Genomic DNA, 24,918 nt, shown 5'->3' with positions numbered 1-24,918 from the left:
AGGCACCTAGGGGCAGGCTGTGCCACAGCCACCAGCACCAGCTTGCGAGGGCCGAGGTGGAAGGAGCCCAGCTCTCCCATCTGCTTAGGCTTGGTGGGGGTGGGGAGATTCGAATGGGGGCTTGGTGAACACTAAAACCAGGGCTTTTTTTTTTTTTTTAATTGGAGTTCCATACACACTTCTTATAATTAGTAGGGAAGTTATTTACAAAATCATATCCATTGTTGTCTTCATACAAAAACACGTCCACGTGCACTGGACACAAGGGTGCTCACCTGTCATCTCAGCGATGAAGGAGGCTCTGACAGAAGGCTGAGGCCAAACTCAGTAACTTAGTGAGACTACGTCTCAATATAAAGCGAACAGGGCTGGGGATGTAGTTCAGTGGTAGAACACCCTTGGGTTCAAACCCAGCACCACCATTAAAGAAAACCACACACACCACGGCAGTGGGAAGTGTCACTCACAGGTCAACACCTAGATACCAAAAATACGCGGCCGCCCTTTGGCAGAAAGGAATGCTGAGCAGCCCTGACGTCAGGTAGGCCCCCACCCCACAGAGGTCTGCGGACCTTGGCCTAGACCAGTTCGCCAACCAGTCTTGGAGCCCCCTCCTCACGGCTTCTGAGCCCTGCGCCCTCCTGCTCCTCTCAGGGTCCCATGGGGCTCATGAGCTCTCCTGGAGCTTTGAGGAGTCAGCAGCACATTCTCCATCACTGACGCCTCCATCACCTCCTTGTCACGAGCCTCAACACTCACGGACCCCGAAGCTCGTCATCCCCCCAGAAGCAGGGTTTCCTCCCCTGGAGGCACCTGGAGCCAGCCCTCGCCTCCGAGCACAGCACGGTGCTCCCTGCCCTTCTCAACTTACGTCCACGAAGCAGCAGCTCACAAGGCGCGTGACCTTCTGGATGGATGCAACTAAAGCTGATGCATGCGTAAAATCTAATAGGCTCTGGAATTTTCCAAGTCACGTTTGGGAGATTGGACAGCTACCCATAGACAGTTCTAGAACAATCTCAGCCAAGGCCTGAGGACTACGATGCCCTGCAGGACCCTCAGCAGAGGTGCCTCACGGCCTCAGCCCTAACATAGGAGATGCCCAGCTGCCTGCACCAAGCTGAGCCAAGAGCTAAAATTAAATGCTCTGACTCCTGACGCACAAGCAGGAGAACTAGTTGCAGGAAAGCGCTGACGCCATGGCTCCCTGGAGGAGGGAGGCTCAGGACTCCAGGGGGGCAGAGGAGAGAGAAGAAAACCGCAAAGTCACCGCCGAAACTCACGCAGCAGACACTGCAAGCACGAGAGGGGAGAAGAGAGCGCGCTTCCCGCTGCTGCTGATGCCGGAAAGCTGATGAAAGGGAAGCACTCATCTCACAGTGTTCTCGTCGCAGCCTAGTCTCTAATATTGAAGCGTACTCATTTTTCTTCTAAGATGACATTATGACATTATAAATGACATTATAAATGACATTATAACTTTAAATCTGTGGGAATTTCCGAGGCCGCGTAATGAGTTACAAAATAGCCCACATTCCTAGAAGGACTAAAACTTAGAGCTGTTTTCCATGGTCACCCCAAGAAGACTACCACACACACTGGCCAAGGCTCTGGGAACGGGGCTGGCCCCCAAGGCCAGGCGCTCACCCAGAAGCCCTGTGCCCAGCACTGTGCCCTGCCTGGGCCTGAGGGGCACATATGCTTCATATGCTTTAAGCCTAGAGGAGCAGCACATGGTTTACTGAGCACAGAATGCTGGAGAACATTATCAGAGCACAGGGTGAATATAACAAACTTGAAGTTCCTGTTTTTCTCCTATTTGGGTCCTCAATTTCTGTTCTTTTAAAAAAAAAAAATTTTAGTTGTAGATGGACACAATACCTTTATCTTACTTACTTAGTTGATGTGATGCTGAAGATTGAACCCAGTGGTTCACACAGGCTAGGCAAGCACTCTACCACTGAGCCACCACCACAGCCCTCGACTTCTGTTCTTGACATTCATTGATTAAACACGAGAAGTAGGTCTAATGGTCAGACCACCACCCCCCAGGACTGGCAGAGGTCCTCAGGAAAGATGGCTGTAGGCACAGAAGCTGATGCCCCTGGAAAGAAGGAAGACCTGTGTGGGCAGTGCAGCTCGGCTGTGCAGGTGGGCCAAGCATGGCTACGCAGAGCCAGGAAGACCACGACTCCTAGTGAGATCCGCACTGACACGCCCTGATCAAGATGGACAGGGCCCCAGCCTGCCCCCAACTCACCACTGGTAGAAACAGCTGGTATGACCCTGGAGTGAGAAGAGTGAGAGAGAGCGGGAACACAGGGGGGCAGAGGGAGCTGTGTGTGCAAGTGAGGCGACAGCCTCCAGTGGTGTGTGGGTTTGAAGTCCTCCCTCTACCTCGGGGACCCAGGTGATACTTGATTTCATTCTCCACCTGGAAAACAAGGACAAGGCAGTCAACTTAAACCCAGTCTGGCTCCCAATAGCCACAGAATTATGTGGGGGCCCTACCTGGGCTGAGCCCAGACATCTGCCTAGTTATCTACTCAGCCAGATCTTGACAGGTGAAAAAGCAGCTCAGACAGACAAGGATAGTGGTCGCTTCCGACTTTGCTTCGTGAGCCACACGAGCAAGCTGAGAACCCAGTGAGACATTCACGGCACTGAAAGAACAAAGCCATTCACCAAAGCTGGGCACAGCAACACACACCTGCAATTCCAGGGAGTCGGGAGGCTGAGGTAGGAGGATCACAAGTTCAAGGTCAACTTTAACAACTTAGGGAGACCCTGTCTCAAAATTAAAAATATATATATTTTTAAAGGCTGGGGATGCAGTTCAGTGGTTAAGCACTCCTGGACTCAACCCCCAGTAACACACACAAACACACACACACACACACACACACACACACACACACTCAAGAGAAAGAAAACCACCCATCAACCGAGAATTCTATATCCACCAACATTATGCTCCTAAGAAGGAGAAATACAGACTTTTCCAGTTACACAAAAACTGAGAGAATTTGTTACAGCAGACCTGATTTGCAAGAAATGATAAAAAGAATCCTTCAGAGAAAAAGAAAATGATAGAGACCAGAAAAATCAGACCTACATAAAGAAAGGAATAGTATTAGAGATGGACCAAAAAAGGTAAAGTAAAAAGTTTTATTTCTTTTTTCTAAACGATCTAGTAGAACTACTTGTTCAAGGCACTAACACCAACAATACAGTGGGAAGTTATAATTCATGGGTAAGTGAGATGAAGGGCAGGAAGGTCCTTGGGGACAGGAGACAAGGACTGGAAACACTGGGCCAAGAGTGAGGAGATTCCAAGTGCACATTGCAAACTCAAGGGAAACCACCAAAAAGTAAAAAAGAAGACAGATTAGAAGGGAGAAAAAAAGGAATCACGTAAACTGCCCAATTAAAACCAGAGAAAGCAGAACAAATGAGAGCTGTAGAAGAAACAATGAATAGGGCAACAAATAGAAAACAGTAATAAACGTGGTAAATATTAATCTGTCTCAACAACCATTTTGAACATCAATGGTTCACCTCAATTACAAGGCAGAGACTGATTTGGTATTTAAAAAAATAATAAGACCTATGTGTTAACACAGAAAACTGTATGTCCAAGTTGTCTGTGTGTGGGGTACTGAGGGTGGAGCTAGCACTGAGCTAGCACTGAGCTAGCACTGAGCAGCACCCCAGCCCTCCCAGTTTCCTTGGGTCGGTGTTACCTGGTGTACCTTTCTCCATCCCTTTACTGGTAATCTGTATCCTTATATGTACAGTAGGCTTCTTGGGATGCAGGTGTGGCTCAGTAACATGCACAAGTAACTTCCCTAACATGCACAAGGCCCCAGAAACAGAAAAGAAAAAGGAAGAATGTGGGAAGAGCTATATTAACTTTACACTGAGCAGACTTCAAGTGAAGGAAAAGAATGAGAAACAAACAGGGCATTACATAATGACAACAGAGCCACTTCTGCAGGAAGACATACCACCTAGAGCACATACTTACCTAGAGCATGAAATCACACAAGCCAAGAGCTGACAGACCTGCAAGAAGCAGAAGAACTCACTGTTACAGATGAGGACCTTGGCACCCCATCAGAAACACACAGATCCACAGGCAGGAAATTACTAAGGGCTCAGCTGGACTCAGCAGCATCACAGAGCAACTGGCTCTGATGGTCAGTTACTGAACAGTTCCTCTGTCCTGGGGCCTAGAAAACTCTCTTTCCAGGTGCTCTGATCATGCGAGTGCAGTTACTGAGTTCTCTCTCGCTCTCGCTCTCTTTCCATCTATCTTCTCTGCAAACCCTGGAGGTCATGCCTTCCAAGTACTCATCTCTGAAATGCACTGGTTCTCACTACCCTCCACCACACCCTGTGGGATTCCAACCTCAACCCTTCACCTGGACCACCTGCTGGCCTCTTCATTGGTGTCCTTGCTTCCTCCCTTGGAACCCCACTGGCTGTTTTCAGCAAAGCAGCCCTGTGGCCCTGTTAAAGCTGGAGTCCTTGGTGAGCGTCCTCTGCTGTCTCCCCTGTAGTCTTAGTTCTGGAATGAGCCTCCCTGCCTCCACTACTACTTGTAGTCTCCTCTTCATTCATTGTGCTTCGGCAGCTTCCTGGGCCACTTACACCCCTCAGGAGTGGTCCTCACTGCTGCCTCGGTACTGGCAGCCCCCACTTCCCGGCACAGCCTTTCCGGGGGGTCTGCAGGCTTGCTCACTCATCTCCCTGGGGTCTTCTCCAGTCACGCCCTTTACAACTCCAGCTCTCCGGTCGCGCATACCTTTCTCCTCCTGCGCTTTATATTTCTCAGCTCCATCTGACTTACTACGTATTTTTTCCTTATTTTTCCCACTGAACGGTAACTCCCAGGGCAGGGGTTTGTTGACTATTCAAGCTGCACCCCCAGGACTGTGAACAGCGTGTGGCACGTGGCAGGAGCTAATTAATAAATATCCGAGGCGTGCAAAACGGACCCGAATGGGAGCAACTGTCCTCCAGCGATATAACCAACCTCACAGCATCCTTGAAAGAAACTGATCTCTGATACATCAAACCCACAGTGAACGATCCCTCCGTACGCCAGAGAAGCTCAGCCACAAATGCAGAGACGGTCAGTCCCGCTTCCCTCGGCCACCTGGAGACCTCAGGACCCCTGAAGTAACAATTCGGTATGGAACCTCGCTCTTGGACCGGGTGTCCCACCAAGGGCCGGCTCCGTCAGGCGGGCAAGGGCGGGTGCCGCACTTCGCGTTCAGGAGAGCCCCCGCCCGGACGCCCCGCCCACTGCCGCCAAGCGCCCTCCATTGGCTGCTCCGCGGAGGGCCCGCGCTCCCATTGGCCGAGGCGTGGGAAAGGGCGGGGCCTTTCCGCAGGCAAAAGTCCGGCCACTGGAGCCAGCCGACGCAGGGGCGACCGGCCCTCTGGGGAGCCGCCGGCGTACGTCGCCTGCCGGACAGGTCAAGGGCTCACAGCTCGCCGGCACCCGTTGGACCTGGTCGCACTTCGGGCGGACCCAGCTCGGCCGTGGCGTGTGGTCCGGGGCAAGGCGGTTCGCGCAGACGCAGTCGGCGGGCGGCGTGCCCCCGGCAGCCCCAGCGGCGCGCCCCGCCCGGGCCTGTCGAAGAGGCGGAGGGGGATGACGTCAGCCGGCAGGGCGACGGGCATTGGGCGCCATTTTGAAAAGGGAAAAAAAATCCCTCCCCGGCGGCGGCGGCGGCGGCGGCCGGGGCTGAGGCTCCGCGGCGGCGCCTGCGGTCGGCCGCACAGGGCTGGGCGGGCGCCGTCCCGCGCCGCGGCCATGGCGGGTGAGGTCCGCGGGCGCGCGGGCGGGCGGCGGGGCGCGCGGGCGGGCGGGGCCGGCTGACCGCCCGTTGTGTTGCAGGAGCCGGAGGCGGCGGCTGCCCCGCGGGCAACGACTTCCAGTGGTGCTTCTCGCAGGTGAAGGGCGCCGTCGACGAGGACGTGGCGGAAGGTGAGGCCGCCGGAGCGGCGCAAGGTCGCGCGGGGGCTGGCGCCGGGCCGCGGCCACCTCCGCCCGCGCGGCCCCGCGCCGGCCTGCGGGACCCCGGCGAGGGGCGGGGGCCGGACGCGGGCAGCGCCGGACGCCGGCCTCCTGGTGTGCGTGGACGGTGGGCTCGTGGGCCGGTGGGCTGGACTCGGGGTGTCCGAGGAAGGGGAGTCGGGGCGCGGTGGACGCCGGCCCTCGGGTGCCCGCGGACGGTCCGGGTGTTGGTGGCAGTTCGTGTGGGGCCGTGCCGGGCGGGCTGGGGCGCGCGCACCGACCTCTGCGGGTCACCGGCGAGGCCCCTCCGCGCCCCCGGTGGTCTGCAGCCCGAGTGGGACTGCGGGCTCTCCTGGTCTGTGCGGGGCATTTCTCCGCGGACGCCTGCGGCCCCTCTGCTCGAGCGTCGCCCTCCTGCCTGCTGTCTTCCCCTATCTCGGTTCCAACCGGCCGGGCCCGAAGTTTGCGGTTGTGGACTGGTAGCCTGCAGCGCGCTGAAGGGGGGTACTGGTGATTCGGAGGCTCGGGGTTTAGTCTTTCCCGTTTAGAATCGTGGTGACTTTTTGTTGTTCTTGCTCACTCACCTTAAGCTGTGGATCTTTCACTTTCACTGAAAAAATATGTGTCTTTGCACCAAGTACCCTTCCCTGTCCCAGGTTACTAAGCCTTTGGTCAGACGTCTGGTCCGAGTGCCTCCACCTCGGCACCTCATGACTTTTTGCTTCCTCCTCCTCCACCTTGTTCCCCTCCCTGGCAGTGTCTGGAAGGACGCGTGACCCTTGAGGACATCTGGAGACCGTGGCCCCTTGGGCACACTGTGCCAGGTCAGGAAGCAAGGGAAACTGCCCTCAGACACTTGCAAAGAGGTATATGGTTTGAGATGAGAACTAGGTGACTTTTTATGTAACTTAATACCCTATTGATTTTGTTTCTTCTGTATGGCTTTGAAACATGTTAACTCTAGTTTTTTTGTTTCACGTGCCAAGTGGGACACAGTTCAGCCTCCCACGTGAGTTCTCTTGGAAGAAGGCAAAGCTTGTTTGTGTAGTGGGACACTAAGAGCTAGTCTTGATTTCTGGTTTACCCGTTTTGTAGTTTTTATTGATAAGCCAATTTAAGTAGTTTTTATTGATAAGCCAGTCTAAATACATCTAAACTGATGTATTTAAAGTGTAACTTTACACTTACGAAAATAGCATTCTTTCCCTTAAAAGTCTTGGCAGAAATACTCATTGTCTGAAGTAAACTGATTAGAACTTTGCAGTGTGAGTGCTTTCCCCACCCCAGTCATGCTGGGGATCAAACCCAGAGCCCTGACACTGGACAAGTGCGTACACCGCTGAGACACATCCCTAGTCCTTGGAAAAGCTGGTGTTCAGGTTGTCATTTTTTGGGTATCATCTTTTTTTCTATGATACCACCCACATTTTTCTTTTTATTGTATGTATTCAAAGCTTTCTATTTTAGTCCACATATGCTTTAAACGTAGTTAATCCATCAGGATTAACACATTTATATCGGTTTCGTTTGTCAAATAGCTGTGATGTTGAATTGTGTTATTACTAGAGTAAAGAAGGAGCATGTAATCGTTAGCAACTGGGGATTATTAAAGGAACGAGAATCAAGAAGCCCATTCTGCCCAAGCTCAACTTTGAAGGAGAAACGTTGGTGAGACAGGGACTTCAAGGAGATGTTTTTGTGCTCTGGGCTTGAACTGCAGAACTGAAGGCATGTGGCAAAATATATTTGTAAGTCTGTGACTTGTGGGCCTTTGTTCTTGAACCCTGCTCTTTGGCCTGACTTTCTGCCATCACTGTGATGGGTTGTCAGAAGTATCCAGAGTGATTAAAGCTGGGTCCTCCCCTGACTTCATTAGGGAAGGTGCCCACTGAGCCTGGGCGGTACACAGGTAGGAGTAGGCAGGCCTGACTTGGGAGGCCATGGAATGAGTAGCATGGGAAGGGCTTTGGTTTTTGTTGATTTCTTTTTTTAAACGAGTAATTCTGGGGTCCTCAGTATAACCTCTATGCCAATATTGGACTGTGAACAGTTTGATGCCACTTATTTATTTATTTATAGAATTGGACTTTGTTGTGGATGAGCTCTTAACAGCTGTCCTGTTAAGAGCCATAGTTCCACTGTGCCATCAGTGATTCTCATCCCCCTGCAAGTGGGGAGATTAGCAGGCTTCCCACCATGGTGACTGGCCTCTCCTGCCTGTGCAGAAAAGTGGGTGAGGTGACCAAGGATCAAAATAGTGAAGCAGGGCGACTTCTAGGGAAAAGGAAAAAGAGACTGCTAACTTGCGTCTGAATGGTGGCAGCTCTGGGAGACGTGAGTGTCTGCAGGTTTTTGCTGTGCTGTCTGGTCGCCCTCACCCAGCCCGAGCGTGCTTCCTGCACATGAACATCATGTAGCCTGGAGATCCTTCAGTTAAGAGCTCCCACCTCAGTGCGGGTAGAAGACCTAGCCAGGTGGTGGGGTAGTTAATATATATCGAATGCTTATTGTGTGCTGAATACTGCTCCAAGGTCCTTGCCAGTGTCAGTTCATCTGATCTTCACGCAACTCGAGAGGCGGGAATTATTGTTTTTAGTTTCACATGCAGAAGTCAAGGCACAGCAGCTAACTTGGTCTCACAGGTGTTGTGTGGCAGCGGAAGAGTTAAGCCTCGCTGACTGGCTCCAGAGTCTGCATGGGCTGCACTGCTCCATTGACTATTGGGGGTTCTAGCTGTCCTGAAGCCCAGTAGAGATCACACCTCCAGGAATTGTACTAAAATGCCTTTGAAGGATATGTTAAAGTAATACGAGATTTATAAGGATTTCAGGGTGGGGTCATTTTCTGAGACTTTTCAAGCTGCTTGAGGAGGAGGCGTCTCAGGACTGGAGTAACTAGAACACCCTGTGTGTCAAACAGGCTGCTTTTGGATGTCCTGCAGTCTGCTTAGTTGTGGGAAAGATGTGGGTCTTAATCCTTTTATGTTCCCTTTGCTGTTCCCAAGAAACTAGGGAGGGGCTGTCACAGGTCTTGTTAGAACCTGATTTTCTAGAGCTTGGCATAGTTGGGCAAGAGGTAGGTCTTTTTATCTCAGAATTGTGGTTGTAAGTGTCTTCTTAATTTGATGATTTCATTTTAATCATTTTCTTAACCCATGAGTTAATCGGTTGGTTTGATTTAGGCAATAACCTTTTTCTAAAGAAATATGAAAACTCAAGGTTCAACTCAAGGTTTCCTTGAGTTGAAATAACCTGGCATCTGGGTAACTGGGTAGGAAAAACTTCCTAAGGGGTGGGGCGGAGTACATGGTGTTTCAAAAAAAGAAACATTTTAAATTGAGGAAGGTAACAAAAATTAAGGAGACTTGAACATCAGACAGGAAGGTACATTGTTTCATTGACTATAAGATGCATAAAATTTCAAAGGATTAAATGTACTAAAGGGTGTTTCAGAGTCAGTGAAATGTAATGTGAAAGAATGCAATACTTTGGGGTCACAGTTCTTATTTAAGAGTTTGGGATCTATTCTGCATATAGGAAATGGACATTCAGTATTTATTTATCAAAGGTATTCTTTTTTAATTTAAGACTCAGTGGGACAAGGTATTTGGTTATTTGAATTACTCCCCCTCTGATTCCTTTGCTTCATTAGAGAATTTCCATTTACTTTTTATCTGTATCTGCCATTGAAAAGGGCCTTCAGGACAGTATCTCAGGATTGACTGCAAGCAGGCAGGCAATCTTATAGTGTGTTTGCACTTTACTCTTAAGAGCATCATAAAAGGAAATGAAACGTGGGCCTTTTGTAAGATCAGTGCATCTCACAGACTTACTGAGCCCAGCCACATTTTGAAGTCAGGTTGATCAGGAAGCTGGCCTGGTCATGACTACAATCAGATGTAAGTTTGCAAGATTGACACTAATGTTAACCATATCCTTACAAGTGTGCACCACTGAGCCAGCCACCAAAAGAACTTTGAGGTCAGTGTGTAGTGCCTTTGTAATCTGTGAAGTGTTGTTACAAGTGTTGACTCATTTCAAGTATTTAGATTTGGGTTTAGCTGTATTTAAACACAAAAACAGCAGTTTCTAGGTTTCTTCTGGTCCTTCCCATCTCCACCCACCCCACACCCTTTCTTGAGCCTTGCCTCTTGGATTTTCAGTTGTTATATTATGACAGTGCCCATCCCTTCACTTTTGCTCCTGTTTCTTGCTGACCTAAAGTTCTTTGTATGCCTCTGTTTTCCACACCCCACAGGTCCTTCGGAGTCCACCTTGTGTGTGGCTCTCTGCTGCAGCCTTTCTTCACATTAGGTATTCTGTCTTGAACTCTGGACTTCCTTCACTTAACACAGCGTTGCTTGGCAGTTGGTTATATTCTGCTTCATGGATCAGGCATGTCTCTTCAGCTTGATGTCAGTCAGTGTGGAAAGTCATGCAGGTGGAAAGGCTCAGTGCAAAAGGATTTGAGTAGAGACTCCATTTCTACCCTCCTGCAGCTTTGTGTTAGTGTGGCTAGGTTCTTACCTTCTGTTTCTCCATCTGGAAGATGGGTACTATTATCCTGTGACCATTATGGAGTTATGGAGGAGATTCCACAGAAGTTTTAGAAAGCTCTGGCAAACAGGAATACAGGATCTGGTAACTGCCTGGGTGCTATGCAAGGAGACCCTCTCGCGTAGAAGAACTGATGCTGTACTGCTCCAGGGAGCCAGGCCAACAAAAAGGAAGGGTGATGTAGGGCTGAAGACCACACAGTGGTGCAGTAAAAATGGCCAGTGTTGGGTGCAGAAGTGGAGAAACCCATGTTAGACAGAGACCAAGCTGTGGGTCAAGCTGTGGTCCCACCACGGCTGGGACCAGAGCATATTGAGGGAACGTAACTTGGGTAGGGACAGAGGACAGGAAGACACAAAATAAGAAGAGGGAAGGGGAGAAGAATCCAGGCGTAGAGTCTTCGAGTGCAGACTGGAGATGTGTGGTGCATTCTGGGAAATGAGAGTGTTTGCCTGGCATGGTGACAAGGGAGTTCCTCACAAGGCAGGAGGCTGGCCCAACCAGTTGGTGACACATAAAGGCCTTGAGTACCATGCTAGGCTTTTGCGTTGTAGTTTGAGTGACAGTGAACCTAGAAGGTCCTGGCGGGGAGTGATGTAAACATGATGATTTTAGGAAGGCCACTCTGGCCTTTGGAGAATGGAGACAGAGGTTCCTCTTAGGAAATCACTGTGATCACAGAGGCTGGAAATGGGGCTTCATCTAAATAAAGGGTCAGCAGACTTTTTTAAAAGGGCCAAGTATTATGTAGTTCAAACTTTGAAGGCCAGGCTGTCCCTGCAGCAACTGCTGAACTCTGCCTTTGTGGCAGGAGGACAGCTGCAGACCAAGAAGAAATGAGTGGCAGGAGACTGTGAAAGCAGGCAGCCACCAGGTGTTGCACTCAGGTTGTGCTTGCTGACCTCTGTGCTATGAATTCAGATCCCAAACTACAACTAAACTTAAATCACCACCTACTGAGCTGTGTTCTGTGCTATGTGCTCTGGTTCTCAGAGCCTCTTGATCCGGGATACTTTCATACGCTCATTATTGAGTACCCAGAGAGCTTTTCTTTTGTTTGTGTGCGCTATATCTATTGATTGTACCACATTTGAAATTAAAGTAGCTTAAAATATTTATTGTTTCTCTTTAAAATAATAATAAATCTGCATGTTAACATTTTTAATGATGAACAACTTTCCTAAAACAGATTTATTGAGAAGGATGCCATTGTTTTATGATTTTGATAACTTTTAAAAACTTAGCAGTGTGCACCTATAATCCCAGCAACTTAGGGGGCTGAATCAGGAGAGTGGCAAGTTTGGTGCCAGCTTGGGCAACATAACCAGACCACATCTGGAAAGTTTTTTTAATTAATTAATAGGTGAACAGAAGACCGCTGGGTTCTCAGGTTTGCTTGCACGTTCAGCCTCTTGCAGTTGCTTCATTGAACTATGTAAAGAAAAGTTTGGTGCCACGCTCATGTGTACTGCAGTCAGAGCAGGGGCAGGTGGCTGGTCGTCTCCAGCACCCAGCACAGCTCAGTAGGTGGTGATTTAAGTAGTTACAGTTTGGGATCTGAAACTTGGGAGTGAACTTTTTACCATTGTATTAGAATCCCTAGTTCTGAGGACTGGGGTTGTAGCCCAGTGGCAGAGTGCTCGCTTTGCCTCTGCAGAGCACTGGGTTCAATCCCCAGTACCACCACAAAAAAAAAAAAAAAAAAAAAAATAGCACGTGGTGGTGTACTGCACCTGGAGTGCTCTTGCTCCTGTGCGTGATTTGGCAGCAGGGCCCTGGTTGTTTGGAAGTGTTGGCACTGAACTACTCTGTGCTGAGTGCTGCATGTTCATTATATCAGACCAAAGAAAATCACGCTCATTACTGTCTCCAACACCCTCTTCAGAGGAAGCTGTCATGTTAGCAGTAGATACAGATTTCCCCACATTCTGATTTGCTCCTGAAAACCTGGATTTTTATCATTGGCAGCAAGTTCTGTGAAGTGAGAGACTCACTTCTAATTTTCAAGGAAATTTATTCCTAATTCCAAAGTTATTCTGTGAGGAAAAGGAAAGTGGAGAGTTCGTGCTTGCCCGGGATAGCGCTGAACAGCAGATTGCAGGGTGATGTTGTTAGGAGGGTCCTTGGCCTCAGGCGCTCTGAGAGGTTCCTGGGGACCGCAGGGTCCCACAGACCATCCCGGGCGCTACTCTAAAGCAAGCTGTTGGCAGTGGGATGACAGGACGGGGCAGATTTCAAGATTAACTGCCCCCTCTTGTCTTTACTAGATCTTACTGCTTTTGTCTCGAAGTACAAAAATAGAGTGTTAAATACAGTCAGATGCTGTGGATGCATGAGGATGGAAACTCGCTGCTCGTTCCTGTCTCTGCTGTCTGGGACCTTCCTAAAGGCGCCTCCTCTAGGCAGCAGACGTTCAGACCGTCCATCGGTTCCTGCTTCATGACTTGGTTTGACTATGAGACAACAGGTCTCGGTCACACTCGTGGAATCCTCTCTGGACGTCACTCTGTGACCTGCTGTTCTCACCGACAGTTCCGGGGTTTCAGGTCTGGGTCACACTCGTGGAATCCTCTCTGGACGTCACTCTGACCTGCTGTTTTCACCGACAGTTTCAGGGCTTCATTCCAGGTGCTCTGCACCCCGGCTCCAGCTAGGCTGCCCTCTGGGTAGTCCTGTTCCTCCTGCTGGTGACTCTCGTGCTTCAGTGCAGGTGGTCTCACTACTACTGGCAGTACAGCAGTCTCGTAGTCCGTCTGCCTGCAGGCCAGCGTCCAGCCAGGAGTGGACATGCAGAATCTGACGAGAGGTCGTATGTGTGGATATTTGGTTGCTCCCAACAGCCATAGAAGATAGCACCAACTTACAGCTTTGACTCTAGCTGAGAACCTTGGCCCTTTTACTTGGACAGATTTTATCTAAATCTGCAGACGTGATAAACTGTGGCGAATACAGAAATGCAGTTGTGTGAAGGCATGGACCATGGCTATCTTTTGCCATGTCATGCCATACCGAGCCCAGTGCTGGCACAAAGGAAGTGTCTTAATAACTTAGGAATCTCACTGAGTCAGCATACCTCCCCCAAATGTAGCAAGTTCCCTAGTAACTAGGAGCATTTGGGTGACAAAAACCAGATGCATTCTAACCACATTTATTCATTTAAAAAGGGAGGTGAGGACCAGGTGTGGTGGCGCACACCTGTGATCCTACAACTTAGCGGCTGAGGAGGAGGATCACAAGTTCAGGGCCATCCTGGGCAACTCCTCAGCAAGACCCCATCTCAAAACAAAAACTTTTAAAGGGGTCAGGCATATAGCTGAATGACAGAGTGCTTGTCTAACCTGCTCAGGGCTTGGGTTTAGTCTTTAGCACTGCGAAAGGGGGAGGGGCAAGTAAGAGAGTCCATATAAATCTCAGAGATGGCATCAATAAGCAAAGCAAGCCTGATTAAAGCAATTTTAAAGATTCGACTTTTGCTTGACATTTCTCAAAACAGTGTTTTATGTTTTGGAGGGCAATTTGGTATTTCTCTGTCAAATTTTGGGTAAGAGTCCACTTCTAGGAATCAATCCTACAGGATTCTACAGGAGTCCCACAGGAATGTGCCAGCCTTTCACAAAGAAGTGCTTAGGGTATTGGCATTGCAGCATAAAATGAGGGAAAACCTAAATGCCTAAAAGCAGTGAAGCGGTGGAGTGTGTTACCGTGAACATGTGTGGGCTGAAGGTTCTGGCCTGTTAGGAAGCAGGCTGGGCACTTGGGTGACAGTGTTTGCATAACAGGGATCCCTGTAGAGCTCAAGTGGCTGGGAATGCCCTGGCCAGGGCAGTGGCCAGAGGTCAGCAGCTGGGTGCCTGTGGGTGTGAGGAGCCAGGTCTGCAGTGAAGAGGGCCTTTTGCTTTTACCTGCACACCTTCACCTCTGTGCCCTCTGTTTCATACCAAGGGTGCAGCATTTTTGTAGTAATGAGGAGGTCAGTGAAGAGGAGGTGCCTGGCTTGACCTCGGCTAGAGGAGGAAGGTCTGCTTGCCTTGCTGTGACTGCAGGTGTGGTGCATTCCGTTGATCATTCCACCTTCTGTGTGGCTCCCTCAAACTGCTTTAGGCTGCCAGTCTTTGTGTTCAAACATGCCCTGCACATTTTTCTCAGTTTTACTTGTTCTGCTCCAGGTATCTAGAATGACAAAACAGATATCCATAAGTGTATTCATTACAGGTGCTCTTGTGCCACACCTAGATTTAAAATAAAACCCCGGCCGAATCACTGGAATGGGGAGGCGGGTGCCTCGCGGGTGTAAGTGCAGTTGTGGATGTCCTGGCTGCGTCAAGCACTGGTGGCACTACTTGGTTTTGCTTCTGCAGTTCGTAGTGTGTGCTAAAGTCTTGTTCATTCCCCACCTCATGTCCTCATAGATCTATAGAATGCCTTAAAATAAGTAAGACTGTACACAAGTGTGCGTGCACACACACACACAGTAGTAGCTGTAGTATAACATAAATAAAAATGGACACCCTGTTCTCAACATCTGGTGACTGTTGACACGGTCTGGGTTCTTGTAAGAAGTCAAAGGTACAGGTACAGCGGAAGTCCTCCTTTGCAGCTCCCCAGGACCCCTGCCTGCACTTCTTCTCCCCTGGCAGCACTCTGCGCTGGGATGTTCATTCACAGCTATCCCCACTTTTGAACTTTGATCAGAATTGGTGCACAGATTACCTCTCATCCATCAGAAGTGGCATGGGATCCCTTTGCTGAGCCTACTGGTGTTTCCTCCTCTCTCCTCCCTTCGGATAGACCGTGGGGGTCTATTCAGAGGACACAGTGCGCGGATTGTGCCTGTGTGTGTGGCACCCAAAGGAATGTACAAGTCAGTTTTCAGAGGTAATCCTTGAAGTAGTACCAGCCAAAGTCATTGGTTTCTTCTGCTCTGGAACCCTGGTTAAGTTCAGCTGTGAAATGGTGTCTTCATTTGAAACAGAACAAGAAAAGGTCTGCCTGTCCTTGATTGAGTCCTGTGCGTGGAAGAACGTGGACTTAAGCAGCGAGAGCAGCAGTGCGTCATCATCTTGGCTCTCTGTCTAGGGCCTCTCCGTGTTCTCCGTAAGGGACTGTTCCTGGTGAAACATGTCTCCAGGCACGTTGAGGTTATCAACTGTCACTTTAGAAGGCCATTGAAATCACTGTTGAAGGTACAAAAAGTATATATCTATATATATATAGTAGATGGGGCCTATGCCTCCAGCCATTCGCCCTGACCACTGACCCTGGGGGCAGGTCAAGCGGGGAGTGGGAGGGAAAGCACAGGCCCCACCCCTGCAGGAGAGTTGGCCGCTGGGATCCCATGTCTGCATCTCTGTCCCCCAACTTGTGATTGCCTGGCCTGCCTTCTTCCCTGACCTGCAGAGAGCAGTCTCGATTGCCGTGTGTGTGTGTGTGTGTGTGTGTGTGTGTGTGTGTGTGTGTGTGTGTGTGTGTTTTAGGTCTAGGAATTTTTTTAGGTCGTGGCAAAACATGCATAGCAGATTTACTGAGTTAGGTGTTCTTAAATGTGTGTTCCAGCGGTGGTGCATCCAGTGTTGCGTGACCATCACCACTGCCAGTATCCAGAGCTTTCCATCCCTCCAGAAAGCCTGCACCCAGGGAGTAATAAGCCTTTCTCGTCTCCCCTTCATCCCTGGCCCCAGTCTACTTTCTGTCTGGGTGAATTTGCTTTTTAAGGACTCACATAAGTGGAATTCTGCAGTGGTTGTGCGTGCGTGTCTCCTACATAAGTGGAATTCTGCAGTGGTTGTGTGTCCGTGTCTCCTACATAAGTGGAATTCTGCAGTGGTTGTGCGTGCGTGTCTCCTGACCTCGCTGCAGTGTTTTCCAGGCCTGTCCGTGTGGGGTCACGGTTTCATTCCAGTTTCACTGTTTCACGGCATAATCAGATGAGGGTTTTTTAAAGTAGGAGATAATGTTTTCAGCCTACTTTTGTTGTTTATGTCGCTTTTACTCTTTTATACTTGTTAAATCTATATTCTCAAGCAGTAAATGTATTACTGAAAAGCTATTTGGAAATTGTATTTATACATTGAGGTACCTAGCTTGTTACAGTTTTTTTTCCTAAACTAAGTAATAATAGACTGTGAATTGGTAATTGTTGCTTAAAGTTTGATAAAACCTACTTGTTTTACTTTTTGCCTGATAACTTTGTCACTCGCATGATCAACCTGCCTGTTTTCGAGTTTCTGTGGTTGAGAGCCTAAATGTGTATGTACGTATACTTAAGTGTTTAGATAGTGTAAGGAAGGATTCAGGGTTGTGTGTGCTCCTGATGAACTAAGCAAAGATGGAATGGAAGGAAAGAGTTAGTTATTAGCAGCTTTGACTTGCTGATTTGGTAGCTGGGTTTAAAGGTCATTTCCCAGATTGTGAGATTCATTCTTCCCCTTTGGTACCAGTTCTTAAAGTGGTGATCCTTCCCGGCACTGGAGAACCACTGGTCACAGCCTTTGTGCTGACAAGTCTGCCGTGCCTGGGGAATGGTCAGTGTCCACAGGGAGAAGGCTCTGCTGTCTGGAAGCAACCAGCTGTGCCCAGATGAGGTGCCCTCCAGCGAGGTGCCAAGACGGAGGTGTGCTGCAGGGTTTCAGCAGTCCTGGCAGGGGGCTCGAAGGGGTCCAGGCGGCGCGGAACCTGTGCTCAGACGTGGGCATGCGGGGCCTGGCAGAGTGGAGGGCGCGAGGAGCAGGCGAGGCGGAGAATATGGGAGGGGATGGAACAGGATGAAACAAATGAGGCCTGGGCGCTGGGCCAGAGAAAACCACGGCTGCACGGAGAGCCGAGGGCTCGGTCTTGATGAGGACCCTGAGCATGCACAGGCCCCGGACCAGACCTGCCTGAAGAGTGAACGTCACTCTGCCTGCGTGTGCCTGTGGGGCTGGAATCAGCGCAGGCAAGATGTGCTTCAGTTGGAAAGTTGTGCTTTTGATTTTCCGAAGAGCCCAGGGAGCACAGTGATTGTGCTGCAGAGACACCGACCTCTTGCTGATTTGCCATTGCCCTCGTGGTTCTTGTTTACTGGTAGAATTCCCAAGCATAGAATATCCTGCTGTAAGTCAGATCGTTAATGTTTACGAGAGAGGTTAATACGCGACCGGAAAACCTTTCGGATAGATTTTCTCGCTTTTCAGCATGGGATGGGGAGAAATAGTGTCAAGCATTTTGTATAAATCAGATTTTCCTGGAAAATGGTGGTTAAATCTGCAGTGGGCTTTAATGGCAAAGTACAAATGTGGTTTCCTAAATTTTGAAGTCTGCTGCGTGGATCAGACAGGACTCACAGTTACGGGAATGACGCGGACACCGATCTCCATGATAAAACAGTGATAAAAGACGCGCCATCTTCCCCTGCTGCCTTCATCATCTTACAAACACACTTGCACAGAATGGTCAGAGGACAAAACCTCTTTAGGTTTCAAGAGAAAAATATATTTGAAATAGTGTTTTGTTGAAAACAAATTTATAGCAGGGGGTTTTGTCAAGGAGAAACAAAACAGTTTGGTCACCTTTTAGAATATACATTGAGCCAGGTCACAAGTTGTGCCATCCTTTGCTTGATCTGACTCATTTTAAGGTACACTTTGTTCATAACAGCTTTATTGAGATCCAGTTCCACAGCTGCTAGAAATAACAGGGTGCCCAAGAAAGCAGACACGAGCTCCACAGTGGTGGGCCAGGCAAACTTTACTTCTCCCAGAGGGAGTCCATGGGCAAGCAGCCTGGGCGGGCAGTCTGCCAACGTCTGCCCCTAACAGGGTGCTGCCCCTCACTCCTGAGAGGAAGAGCTCCTGGTAGTGGGTGTAGTCTACACACTCGGCTCATGTTAGGACTAGAGTGGGCAAAAGGGAAGGGGGCCCCGACTGAGTCCCAGGACGGCTGAATACTGGATTTGAAAATCAACCACCAGACTTTCCATTTCTCACACAGCATGGGTTCTTCCTCCTAAAGTGTATCCTGGGTGGTTCTCTTAGTGTGTTCACAACCCTCAATTTTAGAGGGCTTTAATGTCGAATTCTAGAACATTTCATCCTCCCCCAGAAGAAAGCACTGTAGTCACTCCCCACCCACCCACAACCACCTATCTCCTGTTTCTGTGGCTTTGCCTATTCTGGACACTGCATGAATGGAGTTGTGTAAGATGTGGCCTTTTATGTTTGGCTGCTCCAGTTAGCATGATATTTTCAAGGTTCACCCGTGTCGTAGCGTGTAGCAGTAGTTACAGATCATGTAGATGTGTGCACATTTTGTTTATTCAGTTTGCTGCTGCTGGGAACTTTCTGCAGGCTTCTGTGTGGACACGTGTTTTCAGTTCTTTTGTTATGACCCAGGCGTCGACGTGCTAGGTCATGTGGTGACTCTTTGGAGCATTTTTGAGAACCTACCAGCTGTTTCCCAGTTGGCCACGTTGCTTCACTTTCCACCATCAGTGTACAGGGTTCCAACTTCTCCACATCCTGCCTGGCCCTCGTTACTGTGTTTTAGTTTTAGCCATTCTAACAGTTGTGAAGCGGTATCTTGTGGTTTTAATTTGCTTTTCCCTAGTAGTTAATGTCGTCAAGCAATATTCCCTGTACTTATTGGACTTTTGTATAACTTCTTTGAAAAAAAAAGAAATCCAAATCCTTTACCCATTTTTCTTTTGACTTTATGTTGTTGAGTTGGTAAGTGTTCTTCATGCATTTGGGGTGTAAGTACCTTGTTGTGTACATGGTTTGCACTATTTCTTCATTCTGCAGATTGTCTTTCCACTCTCTTAATGGTGTCCTTAGATGCACAAGAGTTTTAATTTTGATAATGTTATCTATTTTTTCTTTCTTGTGCTGTTAGTGTCATATTTAAGAAATGATTGCCTAATTTAAGATCTCCCCTTTCTTCTGTTTTTTATCTAAGAGTTTTATAGCTTCGGTGCTTATGTTTAGACTTTGATACACTTTTAAAATCCATCTTTGATAGTTTTATGTGTAGTTATATGTGTAATTTGTATATAATAAATAACACATAACTTTATGTGCTGTAAGTAAGCATGGAGCTTCTTTCTTTCAATGTGGGTATTTGGCTGTCTTGGTTCCCCATTCATTAAAATACCATTTTCCCATTGAATAGTCTTGGCAGTTTTGTTGAAAATCAGATATGTCTGTCCTTACACCAGTCCCACACTGTCTTAATTCTTGTAGCTTTATAGTGGGTTTTAAAATCAAAAAGTTTGATTTGAGATCCTTGAGTTTCTGACACCACAACAGGATGTTATGAGTTGGATGTGAGGTGTCCCCCAAAAGCTCACATGTAAGATGATGCACAGAGGTTTAGAGGAGAAATGATTGGGTTGTACCCTTAAGATAATCAGTGAATTAATCCCTGATGGGATTAACTGAGTGTCAACTGGCGGCAGGTGGGTGTGACTGGAGGAGGTGGACATTGTGGGTTGTGGCTAGGGGTATATATTTGTGTCTGGCAAGTGGTGTCTCTCTGCTTCCTGATCACCATGTGAGCCGCTTCCCTCTGCCACACTCTCCTGCCATGATGTCCATCCTCACCTCCACCCCCCAAGGATTTAGCCAGCCTTCTATGGACCAAGACTCTAAAACCCTGAGCCCTCAAACAAACCTTTCCTCCTCCACAGTTGTTCTAGTCAGGTCCTTTGGTCACGGCAGCAAAAAAACTGGCGAAAACAGTCTCAGTTTGGGTGCCTTGAGATTCCAGCGATGCTGTGTAAAGCTGTGCAGTTCCTCTTACCCAGGTGGTTGCTGTGTGTGTTTGGTGCAGGCTGTAGAGCAGGTACGTCAGTGTGTATGGTTTCTGAACAAAGGTAGTGCTCATCTTAGGGTGATCTGCTTTAGAACATACTTAGGATGTAGAGTTGTGTGCCAGCTAACCCAGCAACTCAGGAGGCTGAGACAAGCGGATCCCAAGTTTGAGGCCAGCCTCAGCAACTTAGCAAGACCCTGTCTCAAAATTAAAAAATAAAAAAGGCTGGGAATGCAACTCAGTGATAGAGCACCCCTAAATTCAATTCCCTAGTATTTAGAGGATAAAACATACTTAGAAACTGTAGGTCTCTCTGCAGGTAGACATCTCCACTTTCTCTTCATGTCAGTGTCTAGCATCCGGAGCACTCTATGGGGGCACCCGTTGGACACATGGAAGCTCAGCAAGTTCCATGTCTACAAGCAGCAACTCCTTGTTCTGGATGTGTAGTGAGTTCCTCTTACAGAACGCGTGTGCGAAGGAGCTTTCAGTGAATTTCTTGGAATTCTGTGAGTCGCCATTTGACGCCCTTCAGTGTGCACATGCCTTTGATACATGCTGCAGAGCACAGGTTGATGGCCTCACCCTTTGTCCACCTCTTACAGGTCACAGGGAGGAGAGAAAGTTGCCAGAGTGAGTGGGCTGAAGTGGCTGAGCCTGCGGAGGGAGCTGCCAGTGTACCGGGTGGAGAGGACACCCAGGGAGTCAGGGAGGGTCTGCAGGGGTGGGGGCTCAGGCTTTTCTGATTACTCAAGCTGGGGGAGTGTGGCGTTTTCTTTTGGAAATGGGAGTGAGCCACAAGAGTAAGGGGAGGAGGTGCACGTGGGAGGGGGGCGTTGCCATGGGACCAAGTCCTTGAAGGGCGGGAAGTGAAGGGACCACCTTATCTGATGGTGGAGAATATGGTCGCTCTTTCCTGCACACTTTGATTTTTCAGTGAAATGAGCAGGAAGCGAGTGAGTGACTGGGTGCAGGAGTTGGAGGAGGACGAAGAAAAGGTAGAGATGATCAGAGGGAGTTGGGGGCGGAGCCATGGTTCAGGGGCACCCAAAGCTCCAGGAGGAATCTCAGGGCTGAGCAGGATTGGACAGTGCTCTGGGGAGCCACCTGGACTCCGGGTTTCAGAGCAGGAAAATGCATGAAGTGTTGGAGGAGGGGGAGGCTGGGTGCTGGAGTCAGATTAGGAACAGCAGATCCCAGTGGGCACAAGAGTCCAAGTAGAGATGGGTAACTGACAAGGCCAGGACGGAGGGAAGACCTGGCTGCTTAGGAAATATGATGGTGTACAAGTAGACACGGAGCCCCCAGCATGCAACAGTGAGCTTCACCCAGTGGAAAAGCTGTGTGGTAGCCCTGCTGGGGGGGAAGGAGCAGGCACCCAGGCTCGGGCCCTCCCTCTCCGGCTCTGCCCTGTGAGTGGAGTTCGCTGCCTGCACTCGGAGCACTGACTTCCTGATGGCACGTAGCTGGCATGTGTTCCTTCTCATTGCTGAGAAGCTGCGTGGTGCTCCATTGTGAGAGTGCACCCAGCGTGTGTGTCTCTTCGCTGTTGGTGGACAGCTGAGTTGCTCCTTGTGAACATCTTGCTGACCCGGTGGCTGTGTATCTGGAGTGCTATCTCCAGGTTCTGGCATAAGCTTGTTTGGCTCTCGTGGATATTGCCAGAGAGCTTTCAGTTGGCCGTGCCAATTCCCACTGCCAGGAGCAGTCAGGGGAGCTGCTGTGACACAGGCGGTGGTCTGATTTTCACCCTTCCTGGTGGCTGCATGATGGTGTCTCACTGTGGCTTTTACGAGCTTTTCCCTAGCGGCTAAAGGGGTTGCCCACGATTTCATGTGCTTGTTGGCCAAGAATGGCTTCAGAGGATACGCTGAGGGAAAGTGAGTGGGGCCCAGTAGGAGTGGGGCAGTGCAGGGACATGCAGGGCTCGGCCCCCACAGTCCTGTCGATGGCTCTCTAGGTCCTCAGAGTTGCCTCTGTGTCAGGAACTTACTTGGGCACTTGCCATGCTGTGTGTACATAACCACTCAAGCCAGCTAGAGAGGTGAAGGAGAAGTGAAACTGATGGAGACTGGTACTTCTCATCTGTCACGGGTCCATCTGTACTGACAGTGACTTAGTAATCGTAGGTTATCAGTCCTAAATACTGTCTCGCTGGTTTTGGAAAATAGATTGGTGTTGATAGCGGAAGGATGATGTTGCCTTTGACCTTTTAAACTGTCTTCTATCTGCTTTGGAGAGTGAAAGGACACCCAGAGACTGCCAGAGTGAAGCAGCCAGATGGGAAGCTGCTGCGGACTGGGGGGTGACAGTGAAGTCTGAGCCAAGTAGAGAAAAAGGAATATCCACACTTGTATTTCATTTTGAGAACCTAATGGTTTGGAAAACTATAGGCTAACACACCAAATGCCTGCATGCTTACCCAGAATTGGTCACGAGCACTGTGTTCTTCACCCCTGGGCCTCAGGGTCTGGTGAACCACCACGATTCCTGAGACTGACACCTCCTCGCTTGCATTCTGCTGTACCCGCCACCCTGTCTCCCTGCCGTCACGCCTCCCTGTTTTTCTACTAGAACCTGGACCCCGGGTCTAACTCAGCACTGTGCTCTTAAAGTGTCCCCTAAAACTCAGCTGTGGGAACATGAATGACAGCGCTCCATGTCGGCAGGTGTCTGCATCACAGGCGCCCTCCCTGCAAGTGGACTGATGGCTGTTGACCCTGGGGCTCGAGGGGGGCTTTGCTCCTTTTTGTGCCTCTGCCTTCTGCTTGATCTTGGACTTTCTGGCCTCCCAGAGTGTGAGAAACAGGTTTCCATTCCCCCTAGATTTAGTGGTGTCAGGTATTCTTTGGTCGCACTGCAAAGGGACAGGACAGCAGCCTCCCTGCTCCTCAGACTCCGCCCTTGCACCCCTGGCCATGCCCAGTCTGATCTCACTGCACCAGCCTCTGCAGGCCTGGCACCACCCAGTGGTCTTGTTTTGCACTTGCTAGTCCAGTCTCAAGGATAAATCCCAGGCCTGCAGGGGCTTGCCTGGTTCCGTGTGTTCTCAGAGCAATGCCCGCCTTAGAGAGTGACTCAAACGTCTGTTGCACAAGAAGAGGTCAGAGTGCCTTGGCTCTGAGGCAGGTGCTCGTGGCCACATGAGGCAGTGGGCCTTTCCCTGGGTGGTCGCTTCTCCCTCCAAGACCATCGTGTGCACCCCCACGGCGCCTCTGCCTCTCACCTGGCACACCATCTCTCCGTGCCTCGAGCAGGTGCCGTCTGAGCTGGAGTGTTGTGTCATGTCCATGGCCTGCTGCTTCTGTGGCACACCCTACCTCTGCCCAGGAGGTGCCTGCTGCCCTTGCCCTGCTCTCCAGCTCTGCATCTCCATCTATCTTCCCTCTCCTTGTTTGCCGTAGATGTGACTTAGTATATATGTATGCATATGTGTGCGTGTGTGTATTTTTTTTTTAAGTAGATGAAGTTCTGCTAAGGTGCCCAGGCTGGCCTTGAACTTGATTCTCCTGAGTAGAGCTGTGAGGATTATAGGTATGCAGCACTGTACCTGGCTCCCATCTTGTAAAAATCCCACAGATTTTACGTCCCTGCTGAGTCCTTGCTGCTCACTGTCCACATTCCTTTGTTCTTTTTCCTTTCCACCTGCTGCTCCTTGCCTGCCCCGCTCTGGGCCTTGAGGTGTTCTCAGCAGCTCCAGGTTCAAGTAATGTGCTTCCACGTCCATCTCCTGGTCTTGTCAGTAAGGAAAGGCTTCCTGTAGGGTGACTGGTGAGCTCGATTCTTACTAGCATCACTTTCAACCCACATGTACCCCAAAACAGGAGCCAGAAGGATGCTGTGTGTAGCTGTGTAAATACCATCCACTACGGACCTGCTGTTTCTTTTTCCATATGAGCTTCTGTTTTCCTAGAGCTGCTGATTGCTGTGTTTTCACAGGGTCAGCTCTCTATGTAGTGCCTTTTGCAAAGGACAGCTTGTCTGCCAGGTGATCTTGCAGCTCTTCCTTCCCAAAGGCTGTCCAGCCAGTCTCCTGCAGCCTGACCACGGCTTCCTGGCAGAATCCGCTGGCCGCAGAGCCTGTGTCCTGGCACGACTTCACTGTTTTTTTGGAAAACCATTCCCTGAACTCTCTTGTTTTTCTCTTCTTTTGACAAATTGGCTTCCAGCAGTTTCCTGGAAAAGGTTTGTTTGTTTCGATTCTGCTTTTTGAGAATATTTTTACTCCTCCTTCAACCTTGATGGGAAATTGGGCTCGTGTGGAACCTAAGCTGAAATTGCTTTTCCTGGAGTCCTAGGAGAGGGTGATGCTTGGTCTCCTGCACGGGGCCACTGGGGTGCGTCCCTTTCATCCGTGACACCGTGTCCTCTGAGGCTGGTACGTAGGTGCCCTGCCTGCCTGCTCCATAGCAGAGCTGATGCTCATCTGAGTCAGCTGGGGACCTGTGCTTGGCCCAGGCGGCTCTGGTTTAACCCCTACTTTTCCTTCCTTTTCTCTCTTGTCTTCTAGAGCTTGTCACCTGGGCGATGGGCCACTGAAACCAATCCTGG

The 24,918-nt window shown here is 49.6% G+C and overlaps 1 protein-coding gene across 3 annotated transcripts in view; it reads left to right on the top strand.

Moving 5' to 3' along the window:
• The first annotated feature begins 5,057 nt into the window (after positions 1 to 5,057).
• The window catches only part of PPP2R2D (protein phosphatase 2 regulatory subunit Bdelta), a 38,230-nt gene continuing 18,369 nt past the window's right edge, over positions 5,058 to 24,918 (top strand). For all 3 annotated transcript variants that reach the window (XM_079137751.1, XM_079137750.1, XM_079137749.1), the window contains exons 1-2: positions 5,058 to 5,831; positions 5,909 to 5,998. In XM_079137751.1, the coding sequence (XP_078993877.1) occupies positions 5,198 to 5,831; positions 5,909 to 5,998 (724 nt within the window). In that variant the 5' untranslated portion in view covers positions 5,058 to 5,197. The remainder of the gene's footprint in view (positions 5,832 to 5,908; positions 5,999 to 24,918) is intronic.

This window comes from Sciurus vulgaris, assembly GCF_902686455.1.
Source record: "Sciurus vulgaris genome assembly, chromosome: 4".
NCBI lineage: Eukaryota > Metazoa > Chordata > Mammalia > Rodentia > Sciuridae > Sciurus > Sciurus vulgaris.
The sequence above is the reverse complement of the archived record's forward strand: the minus strand, read 5'-3'. Positions and strand labels throughout refer to the sequence as shown.